At 34.6% G+C, this 17727-nt stretch overlaps 2 protein-coding genes across 2 annotated transcripts; one reads left to right on the top strand and one right to left on the bottom strand.

Annotated features, from left to right (window-relative positions):
* Window positions 1–6381: 6381 nt before the first annotated feature.
* Window positions 6382–8604, bottom strand: LOC149577376 (uncharacterized). The gene is made up of 4 exons (XM_089833088.1): window positions 8415–8604; window positions 8281–8319; window positions 7752–8197; window positions 6382–7590 (listed from the first exon to the last, which is right to left on the bottom strand). The coding sequence occupies exons 1-4, from the start codon at window positions 8569–8571 to the stop codon at window positions 6637–6639; spliced, it is 1596 nt and encodes a 531-aa protein (XP_089689214.1). The 5' UTR covers window positions 8572–8604; the 3' UTR covers window positions 6382–6636.
* Window positions 8605–12955: 4351 nt separating this feature from the next.
* LOC149577375 (uncharacterized) lies at window positions 12956–15184 on the top strand. Its single transcript, XM_089832963.1, has 4 exons — window positions 12956–13237; window positions 13336–13374; window positions 13458–13987; window positions 14119–15184. The coding sequence occupies exons 1-4, from the start codon at window positions 13078–13080 to the stop codon at window positions 14743–14745; spliced, it is 1356 nt and encodes a 451-aa protein (XP_089689089.1). The 5' UTR covers window positions 12956–13077; the 3' UTR covers window positions 14746–15184.
* Window positions 15185–17727: the final 2543 nt, after the last annotated feature.

Genomic DNA, 17727 nt, shown 5'->3' with positions numbered 1-17727 from the left:
AGTTGTTGAAGGAGAAAGAAGAAAAATTATGTAGTGTTGCTAGAATATGTTTTGTTAATGGAAAAGAGTTTATTCAAGTTATTAAACATGAGCATATGTTCTTTTTTGTAATCCCAAAAGATGGTAAAGAAGAAGTAGATGAGGTACATACAAAAGTTGTAGATTTATTGGGAGAGTTTCTTCATACTCTGCTAGATATTGTATCTAATGGATTACCCATTGTGAGGATGATCAATGAAAAAATGGATTTGATTCTAGGCTCCAATTTGTCAAACAAGGAAGTGCATAAAATGACACCAACAAAAAGTGAAGAGTTGAACAAGAAAGTTCATGAGTTGTTGTAGAAGGGGTTGATTTGAGAGAGCCTAAGTCCAAGTGTTGTACCGATCGTAATAGCACCAAAGAAGAATTGAGAATGGAGGATGTGCATAGATTCTTGGGCTATCAACAAGACCATAGTTAAGTACAAATTTCTATTGACAAGGATGGATGATATTATGGACCACTTGAGTGGAGTTGTGTATTTCACATAGATAGATCTGAAGAGTGGGTACCATCATATTCACATCAAATAAGGGGATGAGTGGAAGACTACCTTCAAGACAAGGGAAGGATTGTATGAGTTGTTAGTCATGCCTTTTGGGCTAGCCAATGCACCAAGCACTTTCATGAGGCTCATGAATGAGTTATTGAAGGATTTTCTGGGTAAGTTTGTCATTGTTTACCTAGATGATATATTGATCTTTAGTAAGACATTGGAGGAGCATTTAAAACATACTCAAAAGGTGTTTGATAAGTTGAGGGAAGAAAAGTTGTTGATAAACCTGAAGAACTATAGTTTTGTGAAGGAGTTTGTGTACCTAGGATTTGTAGTCTCAATAGAAGGTTTGAAAATGGACCCATAAAAAGTGAAGACTATCCTTGAATAGCCTACTACAAAGAGTGCTACAGAGGTAAGATATTTTCATGGACTAGCTAGTTTTTACAGAAAGTAAGAGGTTCTAGCAGTATTTGTGGACCCTTGACTAAAACAATAAGAGGGGATAGGAAAGAATTTAAGTGGATTGTAGGAGCAGATAAGATTTTTAATTTGCTCAAATAGAAAGTTATAGAGCGTCACATTTTAGAATTTCCACATTTTAGCAAGGTGTTTCAGGTAGACTATGATGCCAATGGTACTGCAATTGGAGTTTTTTTTAGCCAAGAAGGTAGACCTATTGCTTACTTTAGTGAGAAATTGAATGATGCCAAAATAAAATATTATGTTTATGATCAAGAATTTTATGCTATAGTTCAGGCATTGAAGAAGTGGAGACACTATCTTCTTCCTAAGGAATTTATTTTGTATACTAGTCATCAAGCTCTACAATATTTGAATAGTCAAGGAAAATTAATTAAAAGGCATTTGAACTGGGTTGAGTTTTTGTAGAGTTATACATTTTTTTGAAACATAGGAGTGGGGAGTCTAACAGAGTTGTTTATGCTCTTAGTAGAATACAACTTGTGCTATATTAAATGGAGATTGAGATGGTTAGTTTCAAGGAACTCAGTAATTTGTATCCAAAGGATCTTGATTTTGGTGAAGCATAGAAGGCTTGTACATAATCTACACTTGACAAGATGAAGTGGTTGGATTTCATAATCCAAGATGGTATGTTGTTCAAAGGAAGCTAATTGTGCACTCAAAGAGGTTCAATGAGAGAGTAGTGGAGGGTTGGATGGACAATTTGGAAGAGATAAAATCATTGCTTTGGTTGTTGAGAACTATTACTAATCACAGTTACAACAAGATGTAAATAAGTTTGTACAAAGTTGCACAGTATGTCAAATGGCCAAATGAGTGAGGTAGAATATAGGGTTGTATCAACCATTACCTATACTAGAGAAGTCATGGGAGGAAGTTAGCATGGATTTCATTCTTAGATTACCTAGGACTCAATGAGGCAATGATTCTATTTTTGTGGTGGTTGAAATTTTTTTAAAGATCACACAATTCATTCCCTTCAAAAAGACTAGTGATGTTGTTCATGTGGCAGCATTATTTTTCAAAAAAATGGTGAGACTACATAGTCTTCCAAAGGGTTTAGTTTTAGATCAAGATGCCAAATTTGTTGGGTATTCCTGTTGTACATTGTGGAAGAAATTGAAGATAGATTTGAAGTTTAGTTCATGACATCATCCATAGATTGATGGACAAATAGAAGTTATGAATCACATTTTGGGAAACTTGTTGAGATGTTTGGTTGGAGATAAACCAAAAATGATGAGATCTAATTCTACCACAGGCATAATTTGCATATACTAATTATGTCAACAAGAGTATTGGTAAATCACCATTCCAAATTGTATATGGGAGCAGTCCCAGAAATGCTTTTGAATTAAGGCAATTGGATAAAGGAGAAATAAGTAGTGTTGAAGTAGAAGAATGTGTTGAACATTTGAAGAATATCCATAAGGACGTGAGGAAGCACATTTATTAAGATGGATACCTAGTATAAAGCTAAGGGAGATGAAAGAAGGAGGTATAAGGAATTATAGATTGGAGATGAAGCCATGCTTCATTTAAGAAAGGATCATTTTCTAGTGGGTACATATAATAAGTTGAAAATGAAGAAGTTTGGACTATGCAAGATAGTGAAAAGGCATGATTCTGGAAATTTCTATGACATATTTGTTGATTGCTGAATTGAATATTTCATCAGTATTTAACATTTTAGATTTGACAAAGTATTATGAAGGAGGTGATGGAGATGAAGTTGAAAAAGTGCAGTGCAGTATTCGAGCAACTAGTTCAGCTACAAAGGAGATTGAAGAGATACTGGATAGTCATCTTCACACAAGTACAAGGAACAAAACTTATGAAAACTACCTAGTCAAATGGAAATGAAGGCGAGTAAAAGATGCAGTGTATGGCTAGCAAGGGACGAGGTTAACTATCTTTCTTTTCCTCCAAATACTTAAGATGTGATGTGGTCACTTCTCAAATTACCCCAGGTCTCTAATGCATGAGCAACCTTGATGAGAAATCTTGGATCACCCAAAAAATATTTCCTTTTTTTTCCTTGAATAAGGGTTGTCTTAGTGCAAAGTTGTTGTTTCTAGAGGTTTGCTACTTAGTAAGTCAGTCATATGAGCTCAAAATGTCCCAATTTCAGAGGTGGATGTTCATCTTGGATATATCAACCTACCAGTTGAGGCTTAATGCCATATCATGAGTATTCATGGATTTATTGTGGATATTTGGTGTGCAATTTTAGCATAAAACTTCAAGATCACCAATGAAGGCCTAAACATGCCCGGACGAGGCCAAAAACTTTAACAAATAGTCACCTGTGTAGATCCAAGCATGTAGATTAGAAGCTGAGAATTTCAAAAAGTGGTTATAATAATCAATTGGAGAAACCATTTGATAGTTATGGCCTTCCAAATTTGGGCCAACCAAAACTTCTAAAATAAATTTCAAAGGTGTATTTTGTTGACTCTATATGTATTGTTAGGGTCTGTGGGCCCTAGTTATTAAGTTTGAGTATTTAGAACCTTCTCAGGCAACATAAAATTGCCTATTTAAGAAATGCTCTTACATTGTCTAGGACAACTCTGGGTGATGGTTCATAGGTTTGTCTTGCAGATTATTGTAATGAAGGTGCCCATGTGGGTTAGCATATTGTAATTCTAAATTCTATAATTCCAGATTTGTAGTGATAATAAGAAGTTCATATTATGTTCTCACAAATTGTTGTTATTTCTTTGTTTATGTTATATGTTTAAGGTATTAAGGGGAGCACCCTTCATTAGCATAGAATAAGACAACTATAAAAAAAATGAAGCCAATCCTCAAAGAATTAATGCTTATAAGATTTCTAGTAATATAGACTTTCTATTTCTAGAAAATATATTTGATTACTTATATTAATGTTGGAAAAATTTTCATTGAGGATGTTGGATTGTTTTTTAAAATACATTATATCACAAGTATTGAATTTAGCGATTAGTTGGTACATTTGAATAAATATTTCATGTTTCTAATTTTTAAAAAATTTCTTTCCTAAAGTTTTGATGATTAAAATAGAGTGTTTCCAATCCTAAGGTCAATTATATTCTTATTAATAGTTAACTCAAGGCCCATCAACAAGTTCATATTATTTATATTACCTAGTAATATTTTCATAATAACCACTAAGATTCTACTCTTAAATTCCTTATTAGTGTTAAAGTTATAGCTCGATTAGGGTTGAATTCAAAAGCACCATCAAAGTTTAATGGATACTAATTTAACTAGGCCACATGAAGGATCCCACATAGGTGGAGGAGAAGTGAAGCATCAACAAGAAAGATAAAACCAACTCCATTATCAATAGTATCATCTTGTAATTAAGTGGAAGCCTAAGGGTGAGTATCATAGGTACCTTGTGCAAAAAGACTTCATTCGTGCTAGGGCCTATTAGGAGGGAGTTGGAGGAAATCTTGCTATTGCATAAGGGGAATTACTATAGTGGTTGAGGACCATTTATAAGTTGAAAACCTATATTATAACTTTTTATCTTGCACATAGATCTATAATAAGATATTAAAGAAGTGATTTCTTTAGAAAAAGTAAAATATATTGATAAATAAAGGGGTTGCCAAATAATGCCAATTTTTTTAGATATTTCCATATGTTGGAGAGAATCTCCACCTTGAAAGTGTGATAGATATAGTTGATGGATATTATTCACATAACCTGAAAGGAATATGTGCCAAGAAAATAACTCTAATTGAGAAGTGTTGAAAAAATAGTGGATCAATTTCAAAAGGTTTCACTACTTATGTAAAGACAAAGGATTGTTTTATATGCCTAAATTAGATAAGCTAGATCCCACAAGTACACCTTGGAAAATTATACACCAAAGGAAATGAGATAGTTCTTAGTAGAAATTAATCAAACAAATGGTATGAAATCAATATTGCCACAAATAGTCTAGCAATAACATGTGTAATCACTCGCTTAACATAAAAACCATGAGAAATTAGGGGGAAAACTAAAATCTTTATGATTGTAAAAGATGGTATTTCAACCCAATTTCGCATACTTCCACCATGTTTGGAAAATATTGATATAGATTTTGAGAACCATATCAATTAGAGTCATCTTCACAATTATAGAAAAAGTATCATGATAGAAAGTGGAGAGGTAAAAATGTCTTTAATTTCATTCCATAAATTAGAGTCATGAAAGATCTAGAGAACATATTTTATAAGTTTTGAATCTTAACTTCTTGGGAAATTTAAAACATCTAAAAAATGGAACGTTTTGAACAAGCAATCTTTATCTTATAAAATAAAGAGTCATTTGATACTTTGTTGGTTGATGGAACCTTGTCATTGAACATTAAGCCATTTTAGAAACCTAGGGTTTTGAAGCCTCACAAAATCTCCATATATTTTTCATAAGACAAAAGTTTCTTTAATATGAAATATAATCTTCATGGAGAGAATGGTGGTTGAAACCTAATTCCCCTTATAAGAAATTCATCTAGAATGATAATTAGATATAACATACAATTTCAAATCAAACTAATTAATGTTTCATTTGCACATGTGAAAAATATGAATAATCTAAATGACATTAAGTGTGAAACACTTTATATAAAACCAGTTGGTCTCCAGCCCTCTATACCATAGGGTTAGCCCTAGTTTTTGGCTGCTATCTAAATGCATAAAAAAGACTCCCTATAAAAGCCACAATCCTCTACCATCTTGTAGGAGACAACAAAACTCCTAAGAAATGTAATAAAAAACCTTGTAATCTTCTATTAAGCCCTAAATAAAATTACAATGTTTTTTTTTTTTTTTTTGCTAAATTAATATAAAGAATCTTAAATGAAGATAACAAAAAAATAACAATCATAAATAGAATCTTGGAACTCAATTAAAATTTTCTTGGGAAAGATAGGGCTTCCACTAAAAAAGCTTGCAATAGCAACTTGCCAATAGAAAACCTAAGTCTAGAAATAAAATATGATGTCCAAGCAAGAGCAACTTGCCAATAACAAACCTACAGGTCTAGAAAGAAACTAAGATGGCCAAGAATATGAAACATCTCTTTATGAGCAATTCATTTATCAACAAAAGAATTGATCTTTGAATTCATGGGAACCAAAGTCTTCACGTGGCATTGAAACTATCCCATTGAATAATAGAACCAAAGATCTTTTTAACAAATGTTTGAACATTTGAAAATTGATTTTCATGTTTTAGCCCTTATGAAATAAAAATGAAAATAAAAATGAAGATGAAGTAACCATTTGTAAATTCAATTGAGAAGTTAGGTATTCAACAATACCAACCCTCCAACCTTTCAAACAAAGAGTGAAGCCATGAAATGATCAAAACCTTCAACCATGAATCCAAACAAATAGTTATATTGATTTATTTCAAAGTGCAAGAACCTACAATATAGGCATACGACCATAACTAGTTGGGTTTTCAGAGTATTTCTTTCCCGTAATCACATACATATATCAGGCAAACAAAAGCAGGCGATGGAGCAAATTATAAATACCACTTCTACAGAAATTGAAGAGTTTTCTGAGTGACAGATTTACATGCGACAGCTAAACAAGGAAACGAACAGTTACAGCTAATGGAGCTTTTCTATCAAGCACGGTTCAGAAGTGGTGACGCGGAACGGGAGTGGAGTTGGTACGTTGCACTTAAGGGGGAATTGTTACGGCTAACCTCATATTCAGGAGTCGGCCCGCTAGTGTTAACATCATCATTTGAACGGAGAAATTTCACATGCCCAGTGATTAAATCCTGCGAAACATCATCACCCGAACGGAGACATCTGAGAAGCCCACAGCATTCTACTTGAGACCATACCCTTTCAACAATATCATCGAAAAGACGAGATACACCGCAAAGGCGGTGGAATCTAGCCCGTTTCACTACAAACTGTGCTGATTGATGGAAAAACGCGATATGACCCCAAAAAATAAGGGCAATGAGAGTTCCCAAAACAACCCAAGAGAAAGTCTTAACCTTATGCTGCAGCATCACGTACACTGCACACATAAACCCATAAGACGTGAAGCCAAAGCTGAAGCAAACCACTATACTGTTGATGGTCATGAAAAACATCTTGTCCCCCGTGGTAAGCTCTGTGCTCATCTCCCACATTATACAAACAAAGAGGGATAGAAAGAAGGATACGCAATCGAAAATGAGAAAGAGCTTAAAAGAAGTGAGGGAAACAAGATCAGGGCTCCCTCGGTCTTTCGCATCCTTGTTCGATTCGAAGCCGCCAGGGACAGTGAAAGCAGCTGCACATGTCATGGTGGCCAACAGTCCCGCCACAACTAATTCTGCATCACGCCTTGCCTTGTACGCTTCCTTCACCCCTTTCCTCGCCCTCACCCGCTTTTCATTGGTCACCTGTGGTGAACAGTCCATGAATGCCTTGGGACTCGCTCCACAATCTGCCAGCTTCCTTATAACCCTAAAAGATTCATGGTATTCGGTCACTTCTCTTGCAATGTCATACGGTGTCTTGTCCTCACTGTTTCGGCCAAACTTGTCCACCCCACGTACCTTCAGCAACAAGTTCACCATCTACACCAAAAAAAAAAAAAAAAAAAGGGAAAAAACAAGAGGGACAATTAGTTCCTTCTCAAACCCTTATGTACCATATAACCTGAAGGAGAATAGAGCTGTGGACATCAAACCCCAGAATAATATAGAGTTGTGAGAATCAAACCCTAGAAGAATCTTACGTGGTCAAATTTGTTCCTTGCTGCAATGTGCAAAGGCGTGCCTCCAATCACAACAATTGGGTAGTCTTGCTGGTTGTTTGTAGCACAGTTACCCTCATTATCAGATGACTCATCATTTGGGGTAGGCTGCTGATAAGGGTTATTGATAAGTGCTGACAACTTTCCATGATTCCTCTCCATTAAATATTGAACAAGTTTTACTTGGTTGAGCTCCACAACATAATGCAGGGCGTTTGATGTGCAAGTTATTAAAAACTCTACAGCTTCTTTGAATCCCAAACTCGCTGCCAATTTCAGTGGAGTTTCTCTTTCTTTATTTACAAAGTCACACAAAATGGCATCCAAGCCTATCAACTGTTTGGCCAGATTCACGCGATTGTTCCTCACAGCTAAATGCAGAGCTGTCTCGCCTTTGTTGTCCTTCATTGTTATTATTTTGATTAAATCTGCATGAATCACACGGTTAAACAAAACAAACCAGCAAAACATAGTCTTTTAAATTTTAGAAAGAAAGAAAGAAGAGAATGACCTTGGACTGGTAGCTTTGCTGCTAGCTCTCGTAACAAATCTGCACTTTATGAATCAACTGTGTTAAAGGTGAGAAATCAATTGAAGAATAGATTCTAATAAAATAAAACAAAAGAATGTATGAAGAGAATGAACCTGGGTCTCCTGCTATTACTGCCACATGAAAACATGTTCTTCCCTCCCACGGCGATAACAAGCTTGAAGGATCGACATGTTTTAGAAGCTCTTTTGCAGTGATTATATCGGTATTTCGACAAGCCACAAAGAATCCCATTTTAGCTTTGTTCGCCATGCTCAGACTGCAGCTTAAACTCGTGAACACTATCTATTCTGCAGTGCTAATGCCAACTAATAAAAAGCTACTGAAAATGTGAAAAGGCAAACAGTTCCCAACATTTTATTAACCCATGACGTGGACTTCTACCAGAGTTGTCAATTTCCAACCCATCAAATTAATGAACAAAGCATATACCAAGATTTTTCCGCTCCTGGTTTACAACACTTGGAATCAATGTTCTCCACTGAGATTGACACTCTTGAAGCAAGGATTAGACCTTATATCGTTTTATAATAATTGGTTTTAGGGGAGATGTGGTCCGGCAGTCACATACATCTCGTGAAGACGGCAACCGTGGATCAGATGTCGCCCTCAATAGTATGTCTTGACATACATTCATATATTCTCGGAGAGGGTAAGAACTAAATTTTGTTATTTTTATAGTACATTTGATATGATAGGTGTTTAATTCTGATTTTATAGAGTACCAAAATTTTAAATGATATTTTCTTATTAATAAAGTATGTTCTGACATTATATATAATTTGACTATTTAAAAGTTTTTAGAAATTTGATAAAAGAAAATCTTATAGAATAGTTTAATATATGAATGGTTCGAAATTCTATATTTTTATTTCATAGAAATTAGGTCATTGATGTGCAATGGGTAGACTAAAAATATATTAAAGACCAAATTTAAAAATAGTGACATTAGATTTATATTTTGAGGACTACCATTAATTCTCTCTCTCTCTCTCTCTCTCACACACACACACACACACACACACACACATCCTTCAATCCAAAACCATTATACTTGTAAAATCCTTTTAGAAATACTAACAATATATTCACAATAACATGTATGGATCTATTTTTTTCTATAAGGTAATTCATTAATCTGACACCAAGAGAGATTTTATTCTAGGTTTTTAACACTAGATTGTTATTATTCTTATTTCAGTTAGTTCAAAGCATTACTCAATTTTTTATTATTCTATTTAGTTAGTTTAGATATATACAATTATTAGGTTTTTTGGGCTAATCAATATTTGATTTTTGAGTTTTAGGGGTTTCAAAAGCTTGAACGACATTAGAGAGTGTTGAGTAGTCATTTTGCACAATGACAATGACAAAAAATTGTGAGAGTCTCTCTCTTGAAACGTTGATCAAACAACCAACTTCAAGGTTCCAAAAGGTTATTTTTCAACCGCTTGGATAACTCAATCGAAGACTAATATTTATATTTACAAGGAGACCTTTTCTAAGAATAACCCATAAACCATATCTTCATAATAATTGCTTGAGTCAGTCTTGAGGCTTTCCCATTTAAATAAAATAAGATAATTAATTAATTACAATTATAATGGCATTGTCGGCTCACAATCTATACAAAAATTCACATGTGCAATACTAAGGCTTGCACACTCATTGACATCGTCAACAGATTGTCCTCTATTACTGCCTGACTGTGTATCTCTTCATTACATCCCAAATGTAAGATAGCCAACAATCATCAGGAACTCCTTTCCCCACATGTTGTCTCCGAATTGCTTTGTATACATTACGTACAACATTCATACATCTTCGACTTAGATTCTGCACACTTGACCATGTTATTAAGACATTGTGTTGAACATGTCTGTAATTGTGCATGACCAAATGATCAAACCATTGTCTATTACATCAAGATCTATGTCTAGTACTCAACTAGACTTTTCAAAAACCATGCTATGTTGACATCAATGACAAACACAGTCATTAATGCAACATATCAATACTCTCCAATGCTTAGGATCTATTCCCCAGAGTAATATCATTAGCATTCATGCTAACAACAAACTAGTAGACACTTAGGCTAACTTCATGAATCTACAATTCCTAATCTGCATGTTGAAATTTTCTTATTATTCTAGTGAACTTTTGTAGGTCAATGAAGAGCTTAAAGCTAACCTTTTTGATTTCCCGCATTTATAGAGCTCTTTGTAGAACTCATAGACTGCGAGGTGGTCTAAAAGTGTCTTTTTAAAATATTTTCCTAATACTCGCCACTAAGACACCCCTATAGTCATTATAGTACTTTTTGGACAAGTGGACCAATCAACAATCAAGAAAACAAAAAAACAAAAAATAATGAACCACTATTGGTGTTCATGGTGATTTATTCTAGCATGTTTGTGTGCAGGAACCACAATTTTTCTAGGTTTTCATTAGGAGGAAAGGTAGCGGTAAATATGATGATATTACATACATGAGAAGCAACTATCTCGTTTCCCCTACTTAAACAATAAAATTTATTGAGACCTTCTACGAATGGTAGGATTTTTTCTCGAATATTCAAGAGATCGAAAGATCTAAAAATTAGAAGAAAAGTTATGATGAAGTTTATTGCAATGTCATATATAGCATCATCTCTATCAATTTGAATTTATTATGAGAGAGAGTTGTTTATCCTGACATAGGGCTACAAATTACCCATAGCATGCTCATTCTAATTTTAGTAGACCAGAGGTGGAAAAGACATGGGACTCTTAAATTGGTCCATGGATTTGATAGAAAATGACAACTGGGGGCTACAACTCTTGCATGGACCACATTTTACTATAAATATAAACAAGAAAAATGGTTTTAGACATTTGTCTCATGTGTGGACATGGTATTTTGTGGTTTACTTTCTAGTTGTTCAGTTGGCATTTATAGGGCATAATGAGTATTGTCACTTTTAATGTTGATAATGAAAGCACCTCTTAGAATGGAGAGGAAAAGATAAATTTTATGACCGATAGCTATATTTTAATGTTGGTAATGACAATACCTTTTAATGTTAGTAACAAAAATCTACCCGACATGACCTAGAAATTATCAATGGCTGAGGTTCCTCAGAAGTGACCGTAATCTGATAAATTGAGAAAATGAAAGATGTAGTCACCATAATTTGTGAGATAAAAAATGAGGCATGTATTGTGGAACCACAACAAATAGCCTCAACAAAGGAATAAATGAAAAAGGCATATTTTTATTAACAAGCAGCCTCAGACTCAATCAAGCAATAAGCTTTAAGATTGATCACCTGAGAGCCAACAAAACATCACCAATAAAAAATCCATGTCTTTAGCTTTCATGTTCTATGTGTGCACATGTTTTAATTCCTTTCAATGCTTAGGCATAAGCAACCACAAGTGATAAATAACTGAGTTCAATCCTCACCAACCATCAAGAGCTTCAACAATCTCTAGGAAATCTATTTCTGTCAATCATAAATAGATATGAGGATCCATTTAGACGGTTGTTTAATGCGTCACCTTTTAGATTTTTATTTCTTGCAATTTTATAACTTCGAAGAGCTTACATACTTTTGATTTCATTACTCTGTAAACTCTTTGTATTGGTAGGGTATTGATTAGATTGTGCCACTTTGCATAATCTTTTCTTCTTCTTCTTCTTGTTTTTCTTTTTAAAGTGCTCAAACAATACTTAGATTATAGGGGAAACGATCTAGTAGTTGCCCAGGCTAACTTTGCACATCTATAGTTCCTGATTCATATATCAAAATTTGCCAATTTTTTTCGTGAACCTTTGTAAGTGAGTGAAGAGCTTAAAGATTACCTTTTGGCTTTTCCACATTTACAGAGCTCTTTGTAGAACTTGTAGACTATGAAGTAGTGTAAAAATGCAATTTTCAAAAGTTCACCCAATACTCGCCACTAAGACCCCCCAATAGCTATTATAGTACTTTTTGGACAAGTGGACCAATCAGCAATCAAATAAATAAAATAAAATAAAAGAACAACTATTGGTGTTCATGGTGATTTCTGATGACATGTTTGTGTGCAAGTACTATGATTTTTTTGAGTGGTAATTGATAGTAAAAGTAACAGTTAACATGGTGGATTTACATATATGAGCGGCAACTAGCTTGTTTCCCCTAGTTAAACAATAACCATTATCAAGACCCTCTATCCATAATAGGGTGTGTTCATGAGATCTAATGATGTGAAAAACAGAAGAAAAGTTATTAAAGTTAATTGCAATGCCGTATATAACATCATCCCTATCAATTTGAATTTATTATGAGAGAGAGATGTTGATCCTGACATAGGGGTGCAAATATCCTAATTTCAATAGATCACAGGCAGAAAAAACAGGCATCGGCTATGCAGGCACTGATTTCGTCGGGCATACGAAGGAACCTGGGCTTCTTATATTGGTCTATGGATTTGATAGAAAATGACAATTGGGGGCTACAGCTATTGCATGGACCACATTTTACTGCAAATGCGAACAAGAAAAATGGTTTCAGACATTTGGCTCCTGTGTGGACATGGTATTTTGTGGTTTACTTTCCATTTCTTCAGCTGGCGTTTACAGGGCATAATAAATGCTGTCGTTTTTAATGTTGGTAATCATGAAAGCACCTCTTAGAGCGCAGAGGCAAAGATAGAGTTTATGACAGACAGCTGTATTTTCTTGCGAGAGTAAGAAACGGGCTTAAGCGGAACTTGAGGAAAAGTTTTCCTTAATATGGAGAATAAATCTGGTGAAATGAGCTTCTTTGTGGCCTGTCAAAATGGCCATACAAGAACTGCGAAAGACTTGCTCAAACTTGCGGATCCACCAAGCTTGTTATTGCCGTGGGAGGGAAGAACATGTTTCCATGTGGCAGTAATTGCAGGAGACCCAGGTTTTTTTTTGTCTCTTCATTCATATTTGTTTTTCTGATCAGAAGCTATTCTAAACCTGTTGTTTTGGCTCAACTTATAGTCGATTTATGAACTGCAGATTTGTTACGAGAGCTAGCAGCAAAGATACCAGTCCAAGGTCATCTTCTTCGTAGAATCTTTTTCTACGTTAAAAGACTATGTTTTGCTTCTTTGCCTTGTTTAACTGTGTGATTCATGCAGATTTATTCAATATAATAACAATGAAGGACAACAAAGGCCAGACGGCTTTGCATTTAGCTTTGAGGAAGTATCGCCTGGATCTGGTGAAACAGCTGGTCGACATGGATGCCAATCTGTGTAATTGTACGAATAAAGAAGGAGAAACTCTATTAAAACTGGCAGTAAGTTTGGGATTCAAAGATGCTGTGGAGTTGTTAATAACCCACACCCAAAACGCCCTCCATTATGTTGTGAAGCTCAACCAAGTCAAAATTGTTCAGTTTTTAATTGAGAAAAAAAAAGACTTGTCCAAACTCATCAATCAGCCTTACCAGCCAAATCAAGGTAGAGATGGAGGTCACACAATTAAGGCATCTGATGATGGAGAAGTCAATCCCTTGCAAAGTGCAGCAACCGCAAAGTCGGAAGGAACCACAAAGTCGACTGATGATGATAAAAGTAATGAAGTTATAGATACCCAGAATGACAAGCCAATTATTCAAGCGGGAGACACACCTTTACACATTGCAGCAAGGAACAAATTTGAGCACGTAAGATTATTTTATTGGCCTCATCTCACTATTCTCTGTGTTTTGGATTTCTATTGAAACTAATTCCTTTTGAAATACTTAGGCAACTTATTCCCCCTCTTTCTTTCCATTTGCTGTTTTTGGTGGTGTAGATGGTGAATTTGTTACTGAAGGTAGATGAGGTGGACAAGCATGCGCTGAACAGTGAGGACAAGACACCATTTGAAATTGCAAGAGAGGTTGTGGAGTATCAGGAATCTTTCAGAATGATAAGAAGGCTTGCAGATTTTAGAGGGAAGCCCAAGCCATTTATGTACTGCGCGCCAAAGGTGAGCCATGAAAAGTACATGAGCGCGAGGTCAATGGTAAACAAAGCCTACGATGACAGGCGCAATGCAGAACTAGTTGTAGCAACGCTGTTGGCCGCCATGACATGTGCTGCTGCTTTCACCGTCCCTAGCGGTTTTGACTCGGAGTCTGATGCAAAAGAGGAACGAGGGAGCCCTATTCTTATTTCCTACATTTCATTTAAGCTCTTCCTTATTTTTGACTGCACAGCCTTCTTTCTCTCTCTCTTTGTTTTTATAATGTGGGAGATGAGCTCTGAGCTCACCACGGGGGACAAGATGCTGTTCATGACCGTCAACAGTTTAGTGGTTTGCGGGAGCTTTGCATTCACCACTTTCGGTTTTATTGCTGCAGTATACGCGATGCTTGCGCTTGAAGTTGATATCCTCTCTTGGGTGGTTTTGGGAACTCTCGTTTTCATGACTTTGTGAGGCATTCTCGCATTTATCCGTCAGTCGCTACATTTTGTAGTGACAAGGGCGAGATTCCACCGGCTGTGCGGTGTGTCATGTTTCTTCGATGACATTGTTGAAAAGATGTGGATCTTCTTAGAACGGTATGGGCTTCTGGAGATATTCCATTCAGGCGATGAAGTTTTCCGTGATTTGATCCCTGGGCATGCCAAGTTCAGTGGGCTGGGTCGTGAAGTTGGCTCCTCGTCTCCTTTACCAGTTTAGCAAACTTCCTTGTTCACACTTTTTAACCTCCCTTTTTGGTGGCTTGTAACAGCCAGCTTTAGTTAACCTCTATCCTCAGGTCACACCGACTTAATGAAGCTAATGAATGGACTTTGATAGTTAGGAAGGTATATTTCTTAGAACATGTAACAAAGTGTTTATGTAATATTTGAATTTATTTTTTATTTGTACATCTCTTTGCACTCGGTGATGATTAGTGATTGAGTATTATTTGGAATGTTCGAAAATAATTATTGTTACAATATTTGTTTTATTAGATGTTAATATATTATTAGCATTTTTAGATATAGGCGTAGAAGGTTAAAAGACATGTGGAAGATAGAGAACATTGTATGACCGCAGTTTTTGAATGATCAATTGTAAGATCGCCAAGAAAAGTAAAGAGTTCTTTTAGAAGAAATTATGAAAGATAATGAGCTTTGTTGAAGATTGAGATATGATCTATGGGATAGTATGACAATCTGCATTGTGGAAAATATTAAATGCTTAGTGTAAATATTAAATGTTGATACAACTAGAAGTAAAATAGGTAAGCATGGTCCTATTATAACTAATAGAATGTTACCTAGTAAAAAAGTTAAGATGTGATTGTCCCCTTACTAGGCAATTACAAGGTACAAACCACTTTGACTATTTACTAGCAACACTCTCTCTAACAACCCCTTTCTCAAGTGCAACATAGGGAGATGGAATCATTATGCAAATAATGCAAGATGTGAATGTTGATCTATACTACAAGACCATGTCAGTTGCCCATGTACAAATGATCTCTCACAAATGCAAAATAAAAGAGAGTAGAAAAACTAGTTGGAAAACAACCCCACCCAAAAAGAGAAAATGCAAATGTAGTTCATATTTAGTAGTGATTGAATAAATGATGTATGTATGTCTCATGAATACCTCCATAAACTCTGTTCATTATGGAGATAGAATTGTTGTCTCCTACATAATAGGGGCACAAAGAGACTATGTAGACCATCATAATAAATTTAATCTCTTGTGAAAAAGGTGTCCGAAGAAAAAGTATGAAAGGATTCTTACAAATAACTTGTTTCTACTTAGGAAAAGGTTACACAAGGCACAAATACATGTACTTTTGATTCGAGACATGGATTGAAAGATTAAAGCATGATAAAGAGTGAAAATTTTGCTATTTCTTTTTCATGTATCTTCTTGTTTACAAATGATAAGTATCTCACAGTCAAATAAACTATATTCCCATTCAAAATTGCAAGTCACAATCTAGAAATATACAAAGAATAACGTTGAACAAGTTTGAAATATGAATATGATTACAATTTGGCTACCATCAAAGAAAAAAGTTAACTCTTCAAACATATTCTTTGAACATAAGTGATAGTGATTGTCCTAAAGAATAGGAATGAAGTGTCAATCAAGTAAACTACACCAGGAATCAATAAAATTGAAGTTGCATCAAAAGGCTATGAAGAAGAATGAGAAATATTTGAAGTAAATTCATAATTAGATTCTTTTGAAATTTTAATATACATACAAGAAGAAAACTCTCAAATAGTACCATATTGGTAGGATATCATTTTAAAAAAATTATGAGATGCAATACAATTAAACAAACAAGATAATTTGATAATGGTTTAATATCTACATATTAAAAAGTAAAAAGAAATTAGTAGGTAGTCAAAAGAGAGAAAGACCCTAGCTATTTAGAGATTACCAAATGTAGAAATACAACATCACATAAGAATTTCATATATTAACCCTTGTTTGATGCATTTTTTAGATTATTTCTTTTTCCCTGACCATGGTCAAGAAGAGTGATTCCTTCTTCTAAGATGATGGAAATACAATGCGACTAAAAGCTAAGATCTAAAGGACAACGAGAGAATCTACATAAATTTTGGTTCTTTCACTAGTTTATGACCCCAATTAAAACTATTTTGTAACAATCAGAAACCACATAGATAACATAAGAGTTGATTTATATAAAGAAAGAAATGATAACACAAATAAAGTAGTTAAGTAAGAGAAGAAAAGAAAAGATGAAAAAGACAAAAATATGGAGGAGTCAATCAATAAAAGTTAAACCCTAGAATAAGTTCAACCAGATGTAATTGAACTCTATTAAGGATTGCCAATATAGATATGTAATCTTGTTCTTACTAAAGGGCATCCCTCTTGAAAATGATTTATAGAAATGGATTAGATTGAATTAGGAAATAAAAGGATGACAAATTGAAGCTTTAAGAGGGTTGGGTAAAGGTTATAATTTTTGCAATTCTAAATTTATTTCAATGTTGGTCATGTATTTATTCAATATGGAACTTGGGTAATATGTGGCTAGATTTGTTTTAATATTAAGAAGCAACCAAATATTAAGAAGCAACTAAAAATGGGGATTGGTATAGAAACAAAAAGATGAAACAAAATAAAAAGTCACTAGAACCACATTATTACCCTACCCCCTTTCTTAATACTACAAAACCCCACATCAATATATTATAGTTTCTAAAACTATTACAGTCAATAGGTAAAGTAACATTCCTAAATTAAACATATACCAAGTCCAAATAATATATCTAAACTGAGTCCAACTAAAGACTAGAAAAAAAGACCACTAGGGCACTATGCAAGTAACAAAACACATCAAAAAGTAAAAAGTAAACACAAAGAGCTAGCTCTCTTTCTTCTCTTTATTGAACTTTTTAAGCACCACATGAAGCTAGCCATCCACTAGAA

The sequence above is a fragment of the Cupressus sempervirens genome, chromosome 1, assembly GCF_028749045.1.
Source record: "Cupressus sempervirens isolate cs-2001-9-10 chromosome 1, ASM2874904v1, whole genome shotgun sequence".
Lineage (NCBI taxonomy): Eukaryota > Viridiplantae > Streptophyta > Pinopsida > Cupressales > Cupressaceae > Cupressus > Cupressus sempervirens.
Note: the sequence above shows the minus strand (reverse complement) of the source record. Positions and strands in the feature narration are given on the sequence as shown.